The sequence below is a fragment of the Platalea leucorodia genome (assembly GCF_965183815.1).
Source record: "Platalea leucorodia genome assembly, chromosome: 6".
Classification (NCBI taxonomy): domain Eukaryota; kingdom Metazoa; phylum Chordata; class Aves; order Pelecaniformes; family Threskiornithidae; genus Platalea; species Platalea leucorodia.
In genome coordinates, this window is record NC_138828.1 from 2,682,865 (window position 1) to 2,699,170 (window position 16,306).

At 50.2% G+C, this 16,306-nt stretch overlaps 1 protein-coding gene across 2 annotated transcripts in view; it reads right to left on the minus strand.

The window, feature by feature from the left end:
• The window catches only part of CCNI (cyclin I), a 32,732-nt gene that overhangs the window by 3,033 nt on the left and 13,393 nt on the right, over positions 1-16,306 (minus strand). For both annotated transcript variants that reach the window (XM_082316218.1, XM_082316217.1), the window contains exons 2-5: positions 14,036-14,192; positions 4,420-4,554; positions 678-752; positions 370-510 (exon numbers count right to left, since the gene is read on the minus strand). In XM_082316218.1, coding sequence (XP_082172344.1) covers positions 370-510; positions 678-752; positions 4,420-4,554; positions 14,036-14,149 — 465 coding nt within the window. In that variant the 5' untranslated portion in view covers positions 14,150-14,192. The remainder of the gene's footprint in view (positions 1-369; positions 511-677; positions 753-4,419; positions 4,555-14,035; positions 14,193-16,306) is intronic.

The following is a 16,306-nucleotide window of genomic DNA, read 5'->3' on the forward strand; positions in this document are numbered from 1 at the left end:
GCCCAGCATCAGTGCTTTCTCCATGGTTGTACTTAACCATTTTCGTGCTGCTTGGCGTTCAGCTTTGAGCCAAACCCCTAGCGATTAAGACTTAGGGGCGAGGGTTTCAGGAGCTGAGAGCCTTAGCTTTGTGGTTTAATATGCCTCAGAACAGGTCAGACGGCAGGCCTGCGGTTTGGAAATGGCGCCCAAAGCGTCACAAGTCTCCTCTGAAATACTCTGGCAAGGCTTTTTCTTTCAGAAACTACTTGTACGGAGGAATTACGAACACGTCCTGAGGTCTTCGCTCTCCTACAGGTAGAGTTTTTGTCTAGGTACCCAATTTACACTGTCAGACTCCAGAAAGAATGTAAACAGCCCCCTACTTACAATATGAAGGAAATCCAGTGGCGTTGCCATGTGAAGATCCCAGTTCAGTTTATCCAGGATAATCTTCTCCATTCTGCGAATTTCAGCTGGAGAACAACCACAAAAGCTATCCCGAGCCAACACCTTCAGTACTGGAATCCTCTGCAAAAACCAATGCAGAAAAGAAACGCGAGAACCAGTCATTATAGAAATCACGCAAAACGCTTCGTGCCTGTCCTGGCAAGCGTCGGCCACCGTGTGCAGGCAAAGGCAGGACTGGAGGAGTGTGTATTCACGCAATGCTAGGGGAGTAAGAACAAAAAAATTACCTCATCTTCCTCAATGGTCTTTGCAGCAAGGAAGAAGCAGCTGATTGCAATACAGTTCAAGTACTTTGGACGAGCCTACGGTACAGAAGAGCAGAGAAGTCTGTGTGAATGCGATGCGAAAATTAGGCGTAATCCGTTCTGGTCGGACGTCCTGAGCCCCAGGGTCTCAGCTGCCCGTGCACCGCGTTCTGGATCAGCAGGCTGACCTCCAACTACGCCACGGCGGTGGCAAGGCGTGCCAAGCAAAAATCCGTACTCCGTGATGTAAGGCAGAACGGCAATCTGCCAGCCTCCCGATCGTAACCGGCACCCGCTGATGTGCAGCGCTGGAGTGGAAAGAGCTCGTTTTTAGGCAGCGCGGTAGAAATAGGAAAGAGAAAATCAGAAGGGCTGGACTGTCACCTGGCAAAAAGAAATTGCCGTTTGACCTGCTTCAGCAGAGCTCTGCTGTTAGGGCTGCTGGGGGTCAGACACAGAACAGGAAGGAAAAGAAGAGAATTTAAAAATGCTGTCCTTGCCTAGGGAAGTATAAAACACCCATAAAAATCCCCACTCGTGTAATATCACGCCGCAATTCTCAAAACCGTGGCCCAGAGATTATCGAGGGAGAGCTGGTCCCTTCTACAGTGAGTTGTTTTAGGCAAGGTCAGTGAAAGTTGGAGGGGAAGGGGTGATTTTTTTCATGTGCCTCAAAAACTCCTTTTCTCTGCCTTGGTTCGGGGGTGAGGGGGAAGCAGGAGGCACGGGCTGCGCGCGTTCAGACAGTCGCTGTGATGGAGCGGGCGAAGCACGCGCTCCGAGTACGGCGCGCACGCTGGAGTTCTTGCTTAGCGGCGCCCTTCGTCGATGTGACTGTCTGACAAAGGACTTCACTTCCACCATCAGCGTAAGAACCACGGGATGTGTCCCCTTGCTCCTTAGTGGCCGGGGGCTAGGGAATGTAGAGGCACCTCTTCTAAACCTCGTCACAGCCGAGCGAGCAGACAGCTGCAGAGCTGTGCCCCCCCTCCAACAGCCGACTGGCAACCGGTCCTCTTCTGTCGACGGTAGGAGATGCTGAAAGCAAAGGTGAGTGAAAATCCTGCGCCGAATGTGGAAATCTACTTATAATCTGAACTGTTGCCATCGTTTATTCTCGCTAGGTAAATTTTAGCAGAAGCAACAGCGCTGTGGGGTGGCTGAAGGGTGAGATGCTGCACGTTACGCTCATGCAATGAGCTGGCGAGAAATCCAGAACACTGCTTCCAGAAAGCAACAAGAGAAGAACACGGGATCGTGTCCCAATTGAAGATCTTTACCTACGTTCAGCCTCAGTTACTTAAAAAGGACCATGCTATGCCTAGGGCTTTGGCTTTCTGGTGCCATTTAAACTTAAATACGTGTAGAGAATCCACACTTGGGGGCGGGGGAGTGTGTGCACACATCTGCTTATGAGTTCAGGTGTCACTAAAAGCAAAGAGAATAAATACCCTTAGGGTAAGACTGGAACTTGTTCTTGACCACCCAGGCGGCTTCGAAGAAAACCGTCAAATTAGCACGAAATAATGCGTAGCAAAGAAGGACACCTCCTGCGTCGTGTTCAGGGAAAAGCAGGTGTCTAGAGCAGGTCCCTAACATCAGGGAAGCTTATTCGCCCCTATTTTCTCCCCGTTATTTTTAGGAAGACTGGCTGTGAACATGGCTCTGCTGAGGGTTAACGAGTGCTGTGCAGGGAGTTGCACCAAAAGGACAGGGTAACAGCCTTCGGGGCAGCCAGCCTGAGCAATTTCAGAGCGTGTTCACGGTGAAGGGAAGGGACGGGACTAGTTGTCTTAATAATAAAATCCCACACGGAAGCGCCTGGTAAAAAAACCAAAACAGGAGTTAAGCTGCATCGGAATAGTGATGGCTTTATGGGAGAGGAAAACTGGGGGAGGGAGCACGAAGCCCTGAGCTGTTCGAACAGTGCTCACCCAGACAAAACACCTTTCCACGTTCCTGCTCGCTGCTGCCTGAAGCAGGCCGTGGACTCCTTACTCGTGTTCTCCTGCTTTCTTTGCAGATTCCTTGGCTGCTGCAAATTACTGACAGAAAAACTGTACTCGAGGGCATTAGCTGTTGAGGGATTTAAATCTGTTTCCCATCTCGGTATTTCAGTAGATAAGCAAGTTTGAGATCTCCTCAAAAATAAAAACTTCCATGACTTGTAATCAAACGTCATCAATATTTATTAATATTTAAAGGGTAGGTTAATGGATGATGTCACTTGCATTCTACCAAACTAAGTCACGGGGAAACGTAAGCGCACAGGCTGAGAATACGTTCTTCTGCTCAGATCTGCTGAGCTCTATCGCTGAGCTCTATCGCTTACCTAGCAGCAGCGGTGATGAGCTAAGACACGCGCGCAGACGAGACCGCACCTTTGCGAGCATGGAATGTGACTGAGCAAATACGGCAAGAGATAAGGCTACCCGAAGCCCGGCTTCACAGCTCAAGGCCAGGGATTTCGGGTTGACCCGCGGTTTGTTCAGTCCCTTGCGCGGGGGCAAAACACGGCCCGAGCGCAGCACATCTAACCTCCTCCTGTGGCGGATCTGGAGGGACAGGAGAGCAGCAGATCCTAGTTGCGGGTACCCCAAATTCTGATTTTTAACTTGTCTTTTTTTTTTTTTTTAAACAGTTTCTATGGTGTTAGCCTTAAAATCAAACGGGCGTATATATTCTCTGTTCAGTACAGCGGGAGGGGACAGCCTGTCCCTTTGGTGGCCTGCACCCATGCTTGCTTACCCCCCTCTCTGCTTCCCATCTGCCTGACTTGACGTCAGTCTTAAGCTCTTCGTCTGTCAGACTGGCTACAGAGCGCTCGGTAGTGAACTACTCCCCCAAAAAGCAATCATTTCTGGGTGTACCCTTTTTCCCCCCGTATTTTTTTTTTTTCCCCCCCCAGTTCCCTGCACTACCACACTTGCCAGGCCCAAACTTGTCCTCAAACATCTATTTGTTTCCTCCAGCGAGTTCACCGCTAGCAGGTGCTCCCAGCGATTCTAGGTGGTACAAATGAGATAAAATGCAGTTAAAGCACCAGAGAAATTAAGAGGTGAGCAGGGACTTTCCCCGACTTTTTTGTCAGAGGGCACTGGGCCTAGGTTCCTAACTGCGAGCTAGTATTTCCTTTAGCTTTATGAGTCAATTTAGGTTAAGGCAGAGACTGTTCTTTTTTTATCTAAATAACCTCTATACAGCCTCTTTTTCTGATTGCTTAAAGGAATTGCTTAAAGGAACAGGTACTGTGCTGAGGCAAATTCAGCATTCAAACCAGGTTAAGAGCGAGCACGTAGCTGAAGAGGACGGGTGCCTCTTTTCTCTTAGGTTAGTGGTACGTTTAAACTCATGAGCTGCGTTACATGAAGGAAAGGAGCAGAACAGAGAAAAGAGGGAAAATATTCTTGGCAGTTGGAAGCACTGGGTCGATTCCCCGAGAACTGTCCGTTCTTATTAAAGCAACGGCTACTTTCCCTGGGTAAAAAATGACTACGGAAGGGATCTACCTCCAAAAGTTCCTGGCGGCAGTGTGTGCTGCCAGTTCCACAACCTGAAATTAAGCTCCTGGAGCATCCTATACGTGCGTGAGAAAGGAAGAGGGTGTGAGAGCCGAGGGGTAAAAGTAAGCGTTTCCGTACAACCGCACCACTAGGACTGTACACCGAAACAGCTGAGTGGGTGGTATAAATCTATTTCAGTTTATGTATCTGCAAATATTTACCTTTACTGCAGCTAAAAACCTGTCCAAAAGGCTGATGGCCAGGGCGAGCGTTTCTGGATAAAGGTGGAACTGGTATTTGAGCTTGGCCAGCCACTGGATGACCTCATCCCTCTGCTTTGGAGAAATGGCTACATCCTGTTGGAGAGAAAAACAAACTATTCTTATACACAGGCTGAGCAAGTCAGCAAAGAGCAAACGTTTTACCTCCGCAGGAGTTATTCAGCGCGGAAACAAAGCCTCCTTTGGAAAGGGGGGGCCTCGAGCCAGCCTGAATCACCGCTTTGTTCCTGCAGTTACAGTTACGTTCCCCATCCCAAGGAATCTGCCCTGGGGATCACAACTTTCCTTACAGCAACCTCAAACATCACTCAGAAATTTCACCGTACAGCGGGGAAAAGAAGAAGGATGTGTCATAGTTTCTCAAGTACTGACAGGGTCTTCTCCGGCTTAGCTCTAAGAGATTTATTTTTTTTAACCTCCTTAGAATAGTGTAGCTACACAGAAATGCCCAGCTTGAACAAAACCAGACGTGCAACGGGAGCCAGGCAGATGCGCAGCCCCCGACAGACAGAAGAGGGTAGGGACTGAGTTGGTGTTTTCAGAGGGAAGGTTTATTTTTCCTTCAAATTATGGGGATATTTTTAGCTCAGTATCTGTTAAAAAAATAAAATTCCAAACAGCTTATGAAAGACCTTTAGTAGTACAGTTAACTACAAACTAAGGTAAAGCAGGTCTGATTTCACCTAAAAAAGTTTGGGATGGTTTTTTTTTTTCCCCTCACTTTTTGGCCCAGGTCAGCAGCAGTGATCGGTTTGGCCAACAGCTGGATTTCAACCACACGTATGGATCAGTCACTGACATAAAATCTCTCTCTCTCTCTCTGTCCGTCTTCAGAAATATTTACAGCTTTCCTGGAGCCTTTCACTTCAGCTGAGTAAGGGTCTGGTCTCACTCCAGGGGGGATGATGTGGGGTGATGAGCAAGGAGCCGTCCAGAAGTGAGAAGTGAAACCAAACAAATTTATTCTGATAGGTGTGGGGTCCTTGTGCTTTTTTGGCTACTACTGAGATGGTTTAAGAGAAAGAAAGCGAACGAAATGCTGGCTGACCAGTCACTGTGGAAAAGCAAGCTCAGGGCTTGCGCAAACAGACGTTGCTGCTGGGCTGGGTTGGAGCCGTCCTCCCAGCAATAACACGGGGCGGGGGGGGGAAGTAGCAGAATTTTAAAATATAAAAACACCCAACGTTGACGCAAAATAAACACTTCAGGCGACACCTATCACCAGTGTGCCTACTGTGTGCGTTGCACGGACAGTAACGCGCTTTGTTACAGGTCGCTGACTCTCCTGCCTTGGAGCCGAGAACGTGCGTGGAAGCAGAGCGTCGTAGGCAGACCTGTAATTACGCCAGGGCCCCCGTGAGGACACCAGCTTCACACCTTTCGCTGCGACGTGCAGCGTGACAGCTTTACTCTGTGCTTAACTTCCCTGCGGGTGCTGAGCTGCACCCTCACCCCCGCGTGGGGCAGGAGGGACGGGGAGGTGGCGGGGCTGGAGCCCCGGGGCCGAGGGTCGGGCTCGGTGACGGGGGGCCGGTTACCGCTGCTCGCAGACACGCGTCCCCCCCAAAACACGGCCACCCAGCTCCCTTAGAAAAAGCACCGTGGTAACAGCGCTGCTGTGGCAGGGATCTCGTCCAAAGGCACGGGGTTGTGCAAGCCAACGCTGTTTCTTCCAGCTGTACTCGCTGGGCTAATAAAGCCGTACCACCTCTGCCTGCAACGCGTGCCCGCAGTGCTCGATCAGGTGCTCCCCTCAGGAGAACAAAGTCCGGCCTTGTTTTCTCTCCTGAAGCCCTGACGCTGCAACCACAGCAGGACTGTGTCTGATCCAGACGGGCCTCTGGTCTCAGCTGGGACCTCTGGATGCCGCGTCGCTACAGCGTGGCTTTTTAAAAAGCACCTACCGTTTTGCAGGAGAGAAGAGAAAATTCGTTTCCTCAATTCCAAGAAATAATGATTCTTTCTAAAATCCTTACTGCAATTTAAGGGTGAAACCTGAGCCCCACCAGGGGCAGGGCACCCGCTGTCTGCAACACGTTGTTCCAGAAATGCTCGTTGGATGCACGCTGGGAGCACAATGAATGCACCACACAGCAGTGAGGAGTTTATTAAATGCTCTGCTAGAAACATCTTTTGGACAGCAGGATGGGGACCTAGAACGTATCTGGGGAGAAAAACGGGCACCGCTATGTTATTTACTGGCTCTCCTTACAGAGCGTACGTCTCCTGTAGCAAAGCGATGCCTGCGCAGCTGAACCTAAAGCAGGCAGAAAAGGGAGGAGCGATAGTTAAGATGAAGTTCCTTGTCGCTTTATTTGTTGCGCCTATTTTTCAATGGAAGGAGACAAAGCCATACGAAAGGGCTTATAATCACAGCCAGGTTTGGACAACGTTGTGGACTTCAAAGGTTTCAAGCAGCTTAAAGGATTATTTTGGAAATGCAGTATCTGGGTGAATCCAGTAGGTAAGCTCACCTGCTAAAACCCAACCTGAAACCACCCCATCGAACAAAATAAACTTGATTTTAAAAGCCTGACTCTGAAATCGCCGCCCTGGCCCCGCCACAGCGGCTTTGCCAGCAAAGCCGGCAGGCACGGGCTCGGGCCCTCGGCCGGCGAGGGGAGAGCTGCGCCGTCAGCGCGGCGGCGGCAGGCTCCCCTGCCTTCCCTCCTGCAACACAACCTCGGGGGGCCAAAACGGCGTCCCTCGCGCTCCTTGCTGGGGAGGCAGGGCCGTGCCTCGGCAGCACGGGGGGGGATTTTTCCCATCCCCTTCCATTCCTGGCAAACCCCGTTCCTGCTAGATCCCGGCAGAACCGGCTCCTGGCGGTGTCTGTCCTGGCTCAGCGCCGTTTTCCCTGCGCCCACCAAAGCAAAAGGTTAGGCCTTCTCCTAAAGACAGCGTGGGTGGGAAGGGCGAGATCGTCTTTCCGGGCTGCCTCTCGGTCTTCGGTCCTCCCGAGATCTGTCCTTACACCTTCTCACTCTTCATGGGCCGTGTGAGGCCGAAAGGCGAAAATTCAGACTGGGGAGTTAGCTTTAAATAGCAAGGCCGGAACATAAAGAACAGCAACTGTACACGCAGTCCCTGGTAACATCTGGCCTTTCCATGTGAAAAAGAAATGGTGTTCAATCTAAACCCCTGAAAAACAACAGTGTGTCTAAGCATGATATAAAATTAAAACAAACAAAACCCAGCCCCGACAGAGATCACCGTGTTCCTTTAATATGAAGGACCGACCGCAAAGTGAACTCGCATCTAGGTGTATGCGCAGCAGAAGGAAGGCTTCAAAATAAAGGCTGGCTTCTTGAGAACTGCCTGGGGAAGCGAAGGCAAGGAGGCGAATCTCCAGCAGTTCTCTGCAATAACAGCAATCCTACAAAAAGTTTGGCTACTCCACTCCCTAACTGCAAATAAAGGAGCACCGGGGTGGGGGGAGAATCCCCGCGCACAGGAAGACCAGGTGGCTTTACACCTCCTCCCGTCGGCGCTAGGAAAGTTCGTTATGGACCATTTGAAGGGGCAGGCAGAGGGAATAAGAACTGGTCCCACCGCATCCGCGAACCCTGCTGCTGCTTCCGAGCAGGGCCAGGAGCTTCCCGCACAAACGTAGCCGTCTTTATCCCTCTCCCTCGAAGGTGTACCCGTGTCATCCTAGTAACACAAATAAGAAGCGCAGCACTGTAAAATTAATTAAGCAGCGAGGTCAGTGTGCCTTAGTTCTATAAAATTAAAAGCAAAACCGAGACACTACAGCGGCTGAAAGTAAAAAAAGTCCCTTTGGGCTGGAAAGCAAAGTTCCTCTTCGGCCTGGAGGTACTTTCCCACAGACATCGCCTTCTGCCACTCACCGGCCAGCTCTTTGTTTTGTCCCCACAAATCCACCGTTGTGGAACTTCACCCCCGGGGTGGAAGAGCGATAGCCTAGCGTGACGGCTTTAATTAGGGAAAAGTAACCCAAGCCCAGCGACGGTGGGCTCCGTTTTCACGCAGGAGCAGCAGCAGGTTGCTCCGAGACAGACCTAACAACCGCCCTGGGGACTGACTGCAGGACAATCCAGCTCCTCCGGCTGGCGCTTTCCCACCCCCTCTTTTTTTATTTTTGGAGGGGAGGCGAGATCAGAGCAAGGCCTGACCTACAGATCTGGTTGCCCATCCCGGCACGTGTGCGTGACTCCTGCCAACAAACAAGTGACAGCGCTCCCAGCTCTTCGCCACAATCGCCGCCAGCATCGGGCGCCGGACCGAGCCCCGGTCCTACTCGCCCTGCGCGACTGGGGGTGCCCAGGACCCCCGGCTGCTGCGGGGGGACCGCGTTACCTGCCCCCCTCCCCGCACCAGCCATCGCAGACCGAGCCCGCGCAGGTGCCGGAGCGCTCGTCTCCGGACTATTTGCAGGAGGTGCCGCTTGGCTCGCCCGCAGCAGGAACCTTTCCTGCTTCTCCGTCCTGCTTGGCACCTCCATAAAATAACAGCAGAGGATTCCGCAGCTTTTCCCTGCCCTCCACCTGCGGAGCACGCAAACACCTCCGTCCGGCGGGAGCGACGGAGGGAACAAGGCTGCACGCCACCAGCCCTGCCGCTATCAGCGCGCGATGTGGCACCCGAGGAGCGCAACGGGCGCGCGAAGCTACCGACGCTATCCCAAACCCACGTGTGAGTGACAGACCTGTATCCTCCTTTCCAAGCTGAAGGCATGACGCTAATTCCCGCCTTTTCAGCCCACAGCAGTGCGTGTAAACCCGTCAGTTTTGTTTCAGCACAAACACGAATAAGCCACCTTGCAGGACTAGGGAGCTGACAGGCTGTGTTTGGGACACAAATGGGGAAGCGGAGGGACGTCGGCTTCTCCCTCTTCCCTGCGTAAAGCAGGAGTACGTCACGTTGACCTGCTTCCTGCCATTATTTGCTGGATTCCTTACCAAGAAATATCCTGTCACCCTATCGATGAACATGCCTTTAAATGCTGTCAGCGGGCGGGAAGCCTCTGGGAAGGGTTCCTGACAGGTATTTTTACATGACGTGGCACGAGGCCAGACAACGTGCCGGGACGGCAGGTGACTACACCGAGTAACGGCATGGCAGCGCCGCGCTCGCCGTGCCTGTCATTTTGCCACGCCGAAGGGAGCAACCGCAGCGGTCAGTAATTCTGCCCAAGGGAGGGAACGCAGCGCCCCGTACAAAACAGACAGACCCGAGGCCTCCAGCGTCCCGTGATGGTTAATATCTTATTTGTCCGAATTCCCATATCAGTGCCCCAAACCCCATTTCTCGGGCATTCTGTCAGAAAGCTGCCTGTGAGGCCTTGGCAATGGTGAGAGGCACACAGAGCTGTTGCTCTGCTTCCCCTTCGCCGGCAGCCGCGTCGCCTTGCCGGTCCCTGAGCCGGCAACCCTGCCGCCGGGCCCGCTGCACGAGACAGGAGGCCGAGACTCAGGCTCCAGAGAGCGAGCACAGCACAAATCACCTCTAAGAATACCTTGAGACTTTGGGAAAATGCAGTCTAAAAAGAAATATTATCTGTGAACTCAAACATGACTCAATCTTATTGCTGCCTAATCTAGGAAAAACACCTTACCTGGTAGTTTTTTTTTTTTTCTTTAGTGTCTGCTGTCTCAGAGATGTTTTGCTCTTTCCCCTATTTGTTCCTGCCCAGTCCCGCTGCGGGCTCCTCGGGGAGCAGGCAGGTGACCTTTGTTAGGACCGGGAGGCTTCTGCAAAGGGCAGCTGTAAGCATCACAGCCAAATCGGTCCTTCCTTGGATCTCAGGAGCGCTTGTTTCACACCAGAGCAACCCCCAAGTAACGCTCGCCGGGCTGCTTCTACTTGCACCGGTCGGGAATTAAGAGGTGCTCTCCTGATACCTTTCAGAAGCGGCGTTTTGCGGGGTTTGCCCACGGTTTAGCGGCGCAGCGGAGAGCTCAAGCGGCACAGCCTCGGCCGCCGGCACGATAACGTGCACCAGCACCGGGGAGGGAGACTGCTGCTCGGCAAAGCGGCAGAGCTGGATGCATTAACCTCTCACGATGTTTGACAAAAAATGGTAAGTCAGGCTCCGATTCGCCCGCGGGATAAAACAGGCATCAGAAGGTTAAAAGACCAACCCGGGGTCATGTGCTGAGAGAGTGGAAAAACTGGAAATAAACTGAGGTCTCCTGATTCCTCAAGAGATACAGAGAACAAACAAGAAGACAGAAAGAGCTAGAACAGGCAAGAAAGGAGAAATGACAGAAGTGACACTGTGTTTCTATAAAAAAATAAAAACCATGGCGTACACACCTCTCTGCTGCAAAGTTACTTGGTAACATGCAAAAATCAACCTTTGACCAGTCTTTACTGCTTGATTTCTCAAGCCTTAATCACATGAAAACTTCTGAATGTCATCTGCACGTTGTATAACCCAAGAGAGGGGAAAAAAAACAAGGGGGGGGAAAAGACCGAATACACTCTGAAGCACTAGGAGGGTTCCAGACTCAGCCCACCTATTTTTGCAGGCTGAAAAGCCCCTGTGACACCTGGCTTGGATATATTGCAAATACCCGGAGCCAGTGGCCTACATTTAAAGGAGGAAAACTAAAAGAAATACACATGCCAGTAGGAAATGGGAGTTTTCAGACAAAAAGTAAAAACGAAACAGAAAAATCCCGTACATTATCAGGACCAAAGTCCCCGACAGATTCGGCATCCTGTACTAAAAATGTGAAGCCTTCCTCTTTCTGTAATGAGGAGTTTCCTTCTTCCTTTCAAAGATCTCAAATCTGACACATATTTAGAAACCGACTTTGTTCCGGTTTTGTATATTAGAATGAAAAACGTCTCCTAAAGCGTCAAAACTGAAAGTTAACTCCTGGAAAACAGTTACGGCGTACCTCCAATCCGATCATTAGATTTTTTTTTTTGTTTATTGTAGACGCACTCACATTTTCTCATTTGCAAACCAGATGACTTCATTAAAACCCGTTCCGTAGTCGGTCTACCTTGGTAGCAAGGAACGGAAAGTTACACTCGCTTTGGGTTGCCAGATCTGATACACAGGAGGATGCAGATTTCCTGACTGTCATGGGAAATAAACAACAGTTTCATACGAGTGAGGTTTTTAGGCTACTGCAGCTGCTTGCAGAAGAAGGTAGTAGATGTCAGGGAATATGACCTTCTTCCAGATATTACAGAAAATAGGATCGGTCACACCGAACGTCCGTGGCTGCAACGTTGCCAAAACGAACGTTGCAGAAGTGGGGGCACACGCGACAGTTTGGAAAGTGGGGCGTCACGAACTGTAGGAACAGAGAGAACTATGTATGTGACTACAGATAAAGGGGTTTCAGCTGCACGGTGGCACTGCAAGTCAGGATTTCCCCAGAGCAGACAGCTGTGTTTATGTTCTCTTCTAAATCTGACCTTGGTACATAGGCACACAGAGATTTCAATCCAATTTAATGATTATTTACTGCTAGAAAACATTTAATGCTATGGCATTCTAGCTGATAAAGTCGATGTCTGAACTGACATGTAGGAAAACATGAAGAAAAAGGTTACAAAGACAGCACGGTTTTGGGGGTGGGAATTCCAGGATAGGAAACCCTCGGGTGACGAGCACAGAGGGCCAGGAAGCGCTCCCAAGCACGGACCTCGCACAAACTTGGTATCCCTCCAGGCCAGACGCGAGACTCCGCTATCGAGCACAAACTTGACGCTGGCTTTAGCCATCGGGCTGTTGCCATGCTTGATCCTACTCCGACTTTTCACGGCGGGCGACAGAGCTGCCTCCCCGGTTTCACATTTGGCAGACGGCCCAAAGTCCCGCTACCTTCTCTGAGGATTTACCACTGAGGACAACACCTCGCGAGGTGCTGCAGACCTCAACCGCAGTGACGTTAAGACCCCCTCGAGGTCCCTGGCGGCAGGACAGGGAGAGGTTACTCTTCCCCGCAGAGAGGGCTGAGGTTAGTCCTTCTGCTCCAGCGACAACTCAAACCACGCAGGTGGGGAACCTCATCTTCAACGGGCGACAGCGCAGTCCTGCAAAGGAGGGGTTGCTAGGGAGAGTGCCTAATGCGGGTGGTGGCCGCTGAGCCACCAGAACCAACTTCACCAAGGCAAAAATGCGAGCGCCTTGTCCCTGTGAAACCTTCACACAAGAATCTGGTTTGGTTACACTCTCCGAGTCCCTAACCTATCTTGTTATACCGTAATCTTATCTCCCTACATTATAATCGCTAACCCCAGGAATACTGCCAGCATGGAATAACAGGCTGGTTTACCATAAGCCAGGGTCTGAATCGGTACGTGCCCGAAGACAGCCACAGCTACAGTATACTCAGCACCTCTGACAACCAGGCCACTTATTTGCAAACCTAAATGTGGATTAACAAAACTAATACTGAGCCCCTTAAAAACCTATTTGTTCCTACACAACAACAGCCGTTTCTTCCTCACCAGACAGAAAAAACAAACACCACGCTGATTAGCTTTGACAACAGCTGATATACTTGCATGAACATTTTACATGAATCAAGAACAGCAAGACTGGATCCGAGCCCGTCAATGTGGTTATTTCTGCCCAACCTGGTGACAAGGTACCAGAAACTCAACGACAACCGTCCTCACGTTGGACATTTTGTTTTAAACAAAACTTTGTGGAGTTCACAGGCATTTCTGAGCGGACATGCTAGACAGACGCCGCCTCCGCAAGGAGCACAAACGCGGTTCAGGCTGGGCAAGGCTGGGAGCGACCTGGTCCAACCTCCCAGCCGGCCCTGCTGCAAAACCTGAGCAGGAGGTTGGACTACGGACCCCCGGCAGCTCCCTCCACCCGGAATTTTCCTCCAGTCCTATGAGAACATTGCTCACGGGAACGGGCCAGTGCCTGGCTCTGCTTCCCTCGACACGCACTTCCACCCCGCTCCATAAATAGTCCGATTACAGCCAGTGGGGTTCTCCCTGAAGCAGACAGTGCCTTACCAAGTCAGAGCCTCATCTGGCTTCTGCTGATAGAGCCACAGCCCACCCTGCAGAACCAGGCTGATTCGCGCTAGGGGAGAATCTGGCTCAGAACGGGAAAAGGCGTCAAAGTCAGGCTTTCGCTGTGAATATGCCGTTTTGGGGGGAGGCCCGAGCTAAGCTAGCGGTAACGGTACACGTGAGAAGGTGTCACTTCATGTGGAAAGCAACCAGCATTTCAATGCTGTTATCGGTGAACTTGGTCCAAGAAAACGAAGCTGCTTTTAAGAACTGTTGCAGAGTTGGCGCCCACTAGAAATGGGCGTTAATTATCCACGCAATTTGTACAATTAATTTAATTAGGACAATACATGTACGTGCTTTCACAAGCAACAGCAGAGATCTCACACTGTAGGCTGCACAGTGTGTTTCTGTACCCCTGATTGCAGGGATGTCCCTCAAATAAAAAAGGAATCGCTTACTTCAGAGGCTAATTTCCCAGGTCTCAAGCAGAAGGTGACTTCTCATGCAACAGTGTCAGCTGTTCACATAAAAATACACCAGAGGATAGACTCATGCTTTTACTAAGGTGAAGGAGGAGAAGAAGAGACGTTACCTGATTGGGCTGAATTTTCGGCACATGTGCTTTCCACATTTGAGCTTCCCTAGAGATTGCCGTCTCCAGAAGGAGAGACAACCTCTGGCTCTCCAGGGGTCCTGAAAACTTCATGGTAACCCTTGGATCCACCTGCCACCCAGCTGGATACAGCTACCTGCAAAACCAAAGACAGCGTGGTGAAATACTGAGCCATGCCTGTCCGGTAAACTGAGCAAAAGAAAGCACAGAAAGGTGACGAAAGCTGCAAGAAATGGCACAGGCTCATCTGTAACACGGACAGTGATCGGGTACTTGGCAAACCTTCCCAAGGAAACCCAAACCAGTCGGCTCAGGTTCAGATGAAGCTGGGCCAAAATTGTCCACAGGTCTCCAACACCTACGTGGGTTGGAGAGTCCTGCCACTTTGAGGTTTTCTGCTTCCAAGTTATGCAGGCAATCAGGCAAGACCCCTCCTGCTGCGGCAAAGCATCCAAAAATACTTGAGAGGATGGAGAGATGTGTGGCAAATGTAAAGGGGATTTTAGTAAGTTGGTTGCCCTGGCCCAAATCTCGCTGAAGTTCAAACCAGTCTACCTGTGACTTCAAGGGAAATTAAGACTGACATTCAAACGTTTTTCAAAAATCCCAGCCTCGGAGCCTGGTTGGTGCCAGCCGTACGCCGGTACTCTCAGCAGCAACAGGAAGCTCTGGGCAAAACAGAGGAACGCTTGTTTGAGAATGATTTACAGGCTGAAGCCCGACAAAAAGATCAATGTTTTCCCTCTCGGCACAGTATGGTTCGTAGCTTCTCACAGAATCTGCGACCTGTTTCATGTGCAATGCGAATGTAGCAGGGGGTTCAGGAAGGGTCCTTTCAGGTCTGATCACTCTGAAAATATGTTATATCCACCAAACTTTAGGGCACATCTCTAATTTTAGATAGGAAATGCGTTTTAAAGGAGGGGAAAAAAGCAGCAAACCCAGTGACAGCCTTTGCAAAGCGTGAAATGACTACAAACCGGGTAAGTGACGGAGAAAATATCTGCAAGGCCGACAGTATTCAGAAACACCTGCTTCCACTGGCAGAGGCGATGATAAAAAAGCATGCAGTCTAAAGCAAAACACCTTTCTAGACACAAAACAGAAAAAAAGGGGGTTCTCCCGGCCCTAGTACAGCCTCACTCAGCAGTAACAATGTGTCGAGAAGTTTGTAAATTTGAAATTAAAACCAAAGCACAGGCAAGATTTTTCATTTTTTTTTAAAGACAACAGATTCCACCACCTGCATTCAAATGGAGAAGATGGTCTGACTGACGAGGTAATTCAAATTGTTCTCATACTGCCTACCATTACTCCGGCCGCCAATTTCTTGCCAGTATTAAATCGCTTGGGCAAAACAATTCAGCCCTGAAGGGTAAATCCATGGGAAAGTTATTTAAACTTTCAATTCCTTCTGCCAGCTCTTGTGAAATCCCCAACAGGTGGATATTGGCCAAACGCTAACCAGGCTATTTTATAAAGACTACCTTGTTAATACAACAGATTATGCTGTATTTACAGGAAATAAGGCAACATGTTGAATCCGAGAAAATAAACAAAATTCACAGTGAAAACCATCAGTTTATTATAAATAATCACAACAGCAGCTCTGAAGGAATGAAGATTCAGAGTGCTTTCACAGAAGTAAGGGAAACGGTAGAACAAATATTTTTATCAATTTAGAGGAGATTTTAAGGGGCGTGATTCACACAGAACCCGCACCAGGCATAAAACCGCACTCGAGTCCCACTTATAGCCAAGCAGGTTTTAAGTGGCAAAGAAACGTCAGGCCTCTCCGTCCTCAACAGAAACCCCTTTTATTTTAGATTTTTATAAAACAAACGCTTCTCCGTGAACAAAGGAGAGGCTGTACTGGCTTGGCATACCCGTACACAAGGTTTCCAGCCAGTGTAACGACCCGAGGTGATCCGGGCCATATACAGATTTTCCGGCTGGAGGGAACACTTTGGATCCGCGATTCCTGAAAGGGCACAAAATGCTCTGCAGTGTCTCTCAAAATCACTCCCCATCAGCCCCTAAATGGCTAATTGAGTCTCACTGTGGACTGAAAAATCCCTGTTAAAAGTTCCCCACTTGGCAAGAGGAAGACTCTGCCTGGAAATAGGTGAAACTACGTTCCTCTAAAGATAACCGTGGCTTGAACCGCAGCTTATTTATGTGCATTTACTCATTTTTGCACGTCTTTTTTAAACCTTGGGATGATCCTGACGACACTCTCACCACTGTAAA